Source organism: Zootoca vivipara, chromosome 6 (genome assembly GCF_963506605.1).
Source record: "Zootoca vivipara chromosome 6, rZooViv1.1, whole genome shotgun sequence".
Classification (NCBI taxonomy): Eukaryota; Metazoa; Chordata; class Lepidosauria; order Squamata; family Lacertidae; genus Zootoca; species Zootoca vivipara.
Genome location: NC_083281.1, coordinates 13,157,989 through 13,165,625, shown reverse-complemented (window position 1 = coordinate 13,165,625; position 7,637 = coordinate 13,157,989). Strand labels below are relative to the sequence as shown.

The 7,637-nt window shown below is 46.9% G+C and overlaps 1 protein-coding gene across 1 annotated transcript in view; it reads left to right on the top strand.

Moving 5' to 3' along the window:
• Positions 1-725: 725 nt before the first annotated feature.
• LOC118086138 (zinc finger protein 420-like) overlaps positions 726-7,637 on the top strand; it is a 28,709-nt gene continuing 21,797 nt past the window's right edge. Inside the window, exons 1-3 of the mRNA XM_060275438.1 lie at positions 726-784; positions 3,411-4,044; positions 4,630-4,711. Coding sequence (XP_060131421.1) covers positions 3,544-4,044; positions 4,630-4,711 — 583 coding nt within the window. The 5' untranslated portion in view covers positions 726-784; positions 3,411-3,543. The remainder of the gene's footprint in view (positions 785-3,410; positions 4,045-4,629; positions 4,712-7,637) is intronic.

Below are 7,637 nucleotides of genomic sequence, written 5' to 3'. Positions count from 1 at the left end.
GACCCAAAGCAGCTTATGCTAAAATACATATGCCCCTCCCCCCAAGCAAGCCGAATACCGTACCTACTGTACATATGTATCAAATGTATATGAACCATGTCTCCCCCCTCCATCTGCTCTTTCGGCCCCCCTCGTAGCCCCCTGGGGCCCCCTCTTGCGGGGCAGGGCTCTCTGCCCTGAAACCCCTCACCTCCGACCCCCTTCCAGAGGGACAGCCCCCCAGCAGAGCTGACCAGAGAGCCAAGCGGGAGTCGCCGCCTCTCAGCCCCCTCCCCCCCCCTCAGAAGAGACACCCATCGGCTCCCCGAGATGGGAAGCGCGTCCTGATCTGGTCCCTGTGCCCCCCCCCCCCGAAGCCGCCGGCCCTGGAAGGCTCCCCGCTCCTCAGCCCAGACTCCCCTTTCCAACCCCGGAGCCACAGGCAGACAGGCGGGCTCCTCCTCCCGGACACGGGTTCCCCTTCCCCTTTCCCACGCACACGCGCCCAGCCCCGACTTCTGGCAGGGGGTCCCTGGCAGGGGGTCCCTGGCAGGCACCCTCTCGGCCCAGGGGCCCCTGCACCCTCTCCAGGCCCCACCCAGGCCCCCCACCCATTCCGGGGCCAGGCGGGCCCAAGGTCGGCCTCTTCCCCGCGAAGGGAGCAGCTCGCCAAGGGTTAATTGGAGCCGAGCTGGCTTCCTAGTGAGGACAGGAAATGAAAGCTGGGCAGCTCCTCCCCTGACGTCACTTCCCGCAAGAGGGTCACCTCGTGCAGAGCGGTCTCGCCCTCGCCTGCTGGGATCTGGTGGGTCTCCTCTCTGCTCTGGTCTAGCGGGGGGCGGGGGCTGCGGGGAAGCCTGTGGAACTCCCTCCCCCGAAAGGCAGCGGGGTCCAGGCAGGGGCGGGCGGAGGAGGGGAAGGGGGCCCTGGTGAGGTCCAGCTGTCCTTGGTCCACAAGAAAAGGGCGCTTTTTTAAGGGGTGAAGAGGTGCTATGGGGTCCTGGAGGGACCTCATAGGGATCTCAAGCCATTTGCACAGAGCAAAATATGTAATTTATCCGAGTAATCGTTGAACTGAAATTCAATGAAGAAGAAGTATATTCATAGTGAAATACTGTAACTAAGAAGCTCATATTTAAATTGATATTTTATTCATAACAAATTCATAATGCAAACACATTGGCGTTGGGCAATAACAAAAGTTCCTTGAGAAACACAATTTACAAAATCTAGTCTAGAAACTTGTTATAACATCAAATAATAAGATGTGTAAATATAGGATGGAAACTACTAAGAATTATAAATAGCATTATTATTATGAAATTGAGCTCTTCTTCAGCTTTCTGCTTCTTCATCTTTTGAGCTCCAGTTTTGTAACTTTGCTTGACATTTTAGAAACTGTAAGTAAAATATTTAATATAATTATAATATTTGTATATAGTGTTATATTAGCAAGTGGGGGTAATAGGGAACTGTACTAGTAAATAATAATATAGGCCTATTAAATAATAAAGATGAATATTTTCTAAAATAGTTTTATAATGGGAGGTCTTTAAGCAGAGGCTTGACAGGCATATGTCAATAATGCTTTGGTGGTGTTTCCTGCTTGGCAGGGGGTTGGACTGGATGGCCCTTGTGGTCTCTTCCAACTCTATGATTCTAAATAAATTACGTATTACATGAAATCAATCAGTAGGCATAAGACTCATACCCTTAGTCTATGCTGCCTGATCATCAGTCTACAAGCACTCTTTAATATTAGATAACAGGTACAACAGCTTGACCTACATTCAACTCTGCTGCCCTGCAGTCTGCAGCTGCATGCTGCATGTTGCCCTACAACCAGTCCATGCAGAATGTTGGCACCCTATATATAGAAAGGAGCAAACCAGGGATATTTTAGGGAACCCATGACTTGCATCATAGCAGCCAACACAACACAAAGCACTGTTGCTGTATGTAGGCTTTATTTTATTTGTTTTTTTAATCATATTTTGGAAATGTACATCCATGGTTTTTCCCTTTCAATTTTTTGGGGCCCCCCAAGGGAGTGGGTCCCTAAGCTATAGTTTGTTTTGCTTATGTGTAAATCTGGCACTGCCACCAACCTAGGCAGCTTTAGAAAGGATGAGAGGAGCAGAGGACTCTTGATTGCTTCTCTCCACAGTCAGAGGCAGCCTTGTTTCTGAAGGCCAGCTGCTGGGAAGCGCAGGGGGAGAGTTGCTCTTAGACGGTTTTCGCCCAAAAGGAAAGCAGAGCCCAACCTGGTAATCACAGAATAGACAATTCAAGAAAGGAGAAGAGAGGGTCAGGGAACACCTAGCTCCTTTAAATGAATTCAACTCTCCAGGGCCTGATGAGCTGCACCCAAGGGTACTAAAGAGCTTGCAGATGTAATCTCTGTCTATGTTCTTGGGGAATAGGTGAGGTCCCTCAGACTGGAGGCAGTCCAAGATTGTCCGCCTCTTCCTAAAGCAGGGGTCAGCAAACTTTTTCAGCAGGGGGCCGGTTCAATGTCCCTCAGACCTTGTGGGGGGCCAGACTATATTTTGAAAAAAAATATGAATGAATGAATTCCTATGCCCCACAAATAACCCAGAGATGCATTTTAAATAAAAGGACACATTCTACTCATGTAAAAACATGCTGATTCCCGGACTGTCCGCAGGCCGGATTTAGAAGGCGATTGGACCGCATCCGGCCCCCGGGCCTCAGTTTGGGAACCCCTGTCCTAAAGGGTTTGGAAAAAGAAGACAAGGGAACTAGCAGCCAGAGATCCCAGGACATACATACCAGGAAAGGTCCTAGAACGGTTGGTCTGTGAGCACTTGGAGAAGGATGCTGTGATTAGCAAGACCCAGCATGGGTTTCTCAAGTACAGATCACGTCAGATGAATCTCATTTCTTTTTTTGATAGAGTTACAAGCTTGGTGGATCAGAGGAATGCTGCAGACATAGTGTATCTTGATATCAGGAAGGCTTTTCACAAAGCCCCTCACAATTCTATGATTCTGTGACTCACTATGGGAGCCCTTTGACCTGATCCTGCAGGACTGATCTCCTGCTCTTATGGTTGGGGTGAAGCTCTGGAACTATGAAGTGGGGTTGGGAGGGAACCCCACTGTTGCCTTGGTTCCAAATTACACTTGATACAAATGACTCACCTGTTATTCCACCTAAACATTAGGAAGAACTTCCTGACAGTAAGAGCTGTTCGGCAGTGGAATTTGCTACCAAGGAGTGTGGTGGAGTCTCCTTCTTTGGAGGTCTTTAAGCAGAGGCTTGACAGGCATATGTCAAGAATGCTTTGATGGTGTTTCCTGCTTGGCAGGGGGTTGGACTGGATGGCCCTTGTGGTCTCTTCCAACTCTATGATTCTATGATTCTATTCACGGTTATGACTTCTTCTTCCTCCCCCCCCTTTTTTTCAGACAACTTGGAGTCTGAGCTGTGGTGCAATCCAGCCCTGTTCCTCGGAAGTCTCCTCCATGCTTCCTCAGGGAACATTCTTCTCTTGGCTATGTATTGATCTTATAAGAGACGAATGTGTTTGATTGGTAGGATATGTTGCACCTCGCACTAAGACACACAGAACTTGGCAGAGGACCAAGGGGCTCCTTCGGATCTCTTGGAGACTTCCCAGGAGCCCAGATGGATGAGCAAGACTCAGCTGGCCCTGAAGCACGAAGAGGCCATGCCATCCAACATGGGAGCAGTGGGGGATTCTGTGAAAACTCCGTGCAGAAGATTCTGGGTGAGGAGACCACCCTCCGCTCAGCTGTGCAGAGCCAGCAGCTCAGGCAGTTTTGCTACCAGGAGGCCAAAGGACCCCGAGAGGTTTGCAGCCAACTCTACCACTTTGACCATCAATGGCTAAAGCCAGAAAGGCACACGAAAGCTCAGATGCTGGACCTGGTGATCTTGGAGCAGTTCCTGGCTGTCCTTCCTCCAGAGATGGAGAGCTGGGTGAGGGAATGTGGAGCGGAGACCAGTTCCCAGGCAGTGGCCCTGGCCGAAGGATTCCTCCTGAGTCAGGCAGAGGAGAGAAAGCAGGCAGAGCAGCAGGTGAGTTGTTAATGTAATTATTATTATTATTATTATTATTATATCCCCAAGGGGCTCCAAAGAGGAGGGAGAGTATCCCCAAATGCTCTAGTACTGAGGTTTTCACCTTTTCTGAGTCCATGGTTCCCTTGATCAAGTATACCCTTTCTGCGTGGGGAAATGCTCTTTGAGCCTCAGAAGCCCAGTTATGTCACCCTGTGCCTGCTCCCGTTTTGAAACACCCTCCTTTGTGGAGTGTTCCTAAGCCTCCTCTCCCCTCTCCTTGGGAGTCCTCCTGGTAGGGCTGGGCGATATCTGGTTTTCAAGCAGTTAAATATCACGATATCTCAATATATCATGATATATATCTGCGGTGGTGGAGGGCCTTGCTGGGCCTCCCCATGGGAGCAGAGGGTCCACCGTACATCCTCACAGCGGCAGAGGGTGAGCTGCCTTTCCCCCCAGCATATGGGGGCTTTGACGAGGTTCCCTGCAGCAGTGGAGGCCCTTAAAATGTAAGGAAGTAGTAGATTGTATAAAAATACTAAATAAACTTTTCTAATCCTTCTCCCCATTCTCCATTTTGAATCCTCCTTGCTCTTTCAGGGGAAGGATCTTGTTGCAGAAATGGGTCTTGATTCTTCTGAGGCAGAGAAGACTCCGTTGGACACCAGAGAGAGGCCTCTAGGTAAGGAGGAAGGAGTGTTTTCTGCTTTTTGTCACATTCTGTTGGTTTTGAAACTACCGGTAATCTGTGAATTCTTTTGGGTGAAGACACTTGGAGCCCAGAGCTCAGAGGAAGGGAGATGTATTTTTGCACAACTAATATATGAAATGGGTACAAATGTCCAAATGTAGTCAGCAGGGGAGACTTTTACAAAAGTAATTACAATAGTAATTTTATTAGTTTTCAATTACATTCCAATAATAGCAATGCCAAATTACAATACAGTTACTAGACTCTGTGGTTTAACCCACAGCGCCACCTGGGTCCCTATATGAAATGGGTACAAATGTCCAAATGTACTCAGCAGGGGACACTTTTACAATAGTAATTATTATTGGTTTTCAATTACAGCCCAATAATAGCCTAATTATAACAATGCCAAATTACAATACAGTTACTAATACCAATCATTCTTTTTTTATATAATAATTTTTATTAATTTTACAAACAAAACTAAACAAACTACACAAACATACAATATAACACTGTCCCTTCGTTTTCCCTCCACCCACTGGTTCACCTCTGCCACCAGTGAAACCCGTGTGCTTTGAGAATCAAAGGGGTCCATTGTAAGTTGGGTTTGGCCTCCCCCCTCCCTCCTCCCCCCTCTTCCCCCCCCCTGCCACTGAAAGGACAGGAATGGAGGAGCTCTGAGGATTGGTTTCCCCCAGCTCATTCATAAGCATACTTAGACAAATACAAACATAACAATAATAGGGGAGAATTTTAACTCCCCAATTCTTATTACCTTAACCTTATACTCGATAGTCTTCCTCCTGGTTTTCCTTAAACAAAATCTAAAGTTTATGGCGGGTTTTCTATTTCAGTTTAAAATCCTTTTCTTATAATATTAACTCAACCCTCCTCCTTTTCCATGTTGCCTTCCCACAGACCCCCTCCTGCCACAAGAGGAACCTGTGAGGGCACAGCATTTCCAAGGTTCCATTATATCCCCTCCTCACCCCTCCGAGCACTCCCTGCCACTGAGTATCTCAGAGTAAGGAAAGGAGAGTAGGCAGCTTTCTGCCTAAGCCTAACTTAACATACAAAAATTTACATTAACTTAAATTCTTTCCTAAGCGGTTCTTATAATTCCCTCCAGAAAACACAGCTTTTTCCATTCATTTTTACACTCCATCTCCTCTCCCTAAGTCTTTTCCCCCCATTGGATCAGCATTTCCGTTAACAGGCCAAAATTTCGAAAACCGTCTTTCAGAGATTAAAAGCAAAATCTTTTAACTAAAATATTCACCCCACACCCATTCTTTCCCATATCCGTCTCCAGACCCTTGTCCCCCCCTGCCCCTGTCTTTCCCATTCCTCCCTCACATCACCCCACATTTCAACCCCTCCAGGATCTTCAAGTCCATTAATCCTCAAATTCCTTTGCTTCTCATTTTCTTGCTCTGCTTGATTTTCTTCCTTTTGAAGTCCATGCTTTGCTTCATCCCAAACATATTTTTTGTAGTCCAAGTCCTCTTTAAGATTTTATCTAGTTGTTTCTCCTGACATCCAGATTCAATCTCCACAGTCTCCAAGATCAAATTTTCCTCTAAATCCTGGACTTGGACTTCATCCTCGACTGCTGGTAAATTGGGATGTTGCCGTTCCTTGTAAATGTCCTCCCATATTTGTAGATAGTTTAGCACAGCCTCCTGGAAGGCTCGAGAGTACTTTGTTTTCATATTTCTCCTAACCGCAGACAAACAGGAGGTGGAGAACAAAGAGGTGTTGGAAAATTCCTTCCTCAGACGGTCGACTCCATTTTGGTTGTTCTTTTCCTTTGTCTTTTAACTCAATCACAACTCCATTCTTAATTCCAATATTGAATAATTCTACCACGTTTTCAGTCAATTTTTACTGATTACAACAGTGCAATAAATCCACCCGGTCTTTGACAGCTTGACAGCTTTTGACAGCTGTCAAAGCACTCTCCCCCTTAATAATGCTGTACCTCAAGGGGTGCCGGACTCGGGAGTTGAGAGGGTTCAAAAAAGTCTTTCTTTCTCTCGGGTCCACAGTCTCAGAGCCTTTTGTCGTTCAGCTTAAGATTATTTAAAGCGCCTCCCAGTTTTCCATTAGGAAGAGACCGACTTCCGTTTCTTTAAAGCCTCTCCTATTTTCCAATTAACGAATTTAAAGTCCGTGATCGCAATTCCACTTACTTTTTTGGAAGTTTGAATTTGTTCGGAAGAATCTGCCGCTTGCCGGGTCAGGACTCGGAGCTTCACTTCTCGGAGGTAAGATATAGCCCAAAATGGCTCCCGCGGTTCCACCCCGCCGGCTCTCGATCGCTCTATTGAGCTCTCGGGCAGCGGGGGATCCGCAAAAAACGGAGCAACCGCTGGGCGCGTGAGTCACCGGGACTCTCTACCCGGTGTTTTTACGGGGAATCCGCTCGCTCTGCGGACTTCCCCCCCCCCTCCGCGAAGCCAGGGACATCGGCGCGCGAGGTCCCTGCGTCCTTCTCTCCGCCGCGACAGACCGGAAGTACTAATACCAATCATTCTGATACCAAATTATATAATTTAGGTGGCCCCCTGTATGCTAAAACCGATGGTTTTTCTTTAGTTCTGCATTCCAAAATCTTATTTATTTCAATTACATTTCAGTCAAGACAACAATCCTTTATACAATCCTTTATACTTCCATTCATATTGACACGTTAAATAATATATAAATCCCATGTGTGGCAATATTTCTGTTCATGATGTTTCTTCCTGTCCTTGTAAAATTGTAAAATTTCTGGTTGTTGCTGTTCTCCATCATTTATTGGGCAGAGCTAATATCCCATTGTGGTTTCAGAAATTCTCCATCGCTCCATCCTGTGCTTCGTTCTTTGGCAACTTTAACAGCAGCTGCGGAAATCACACTGTCCCAATAAATA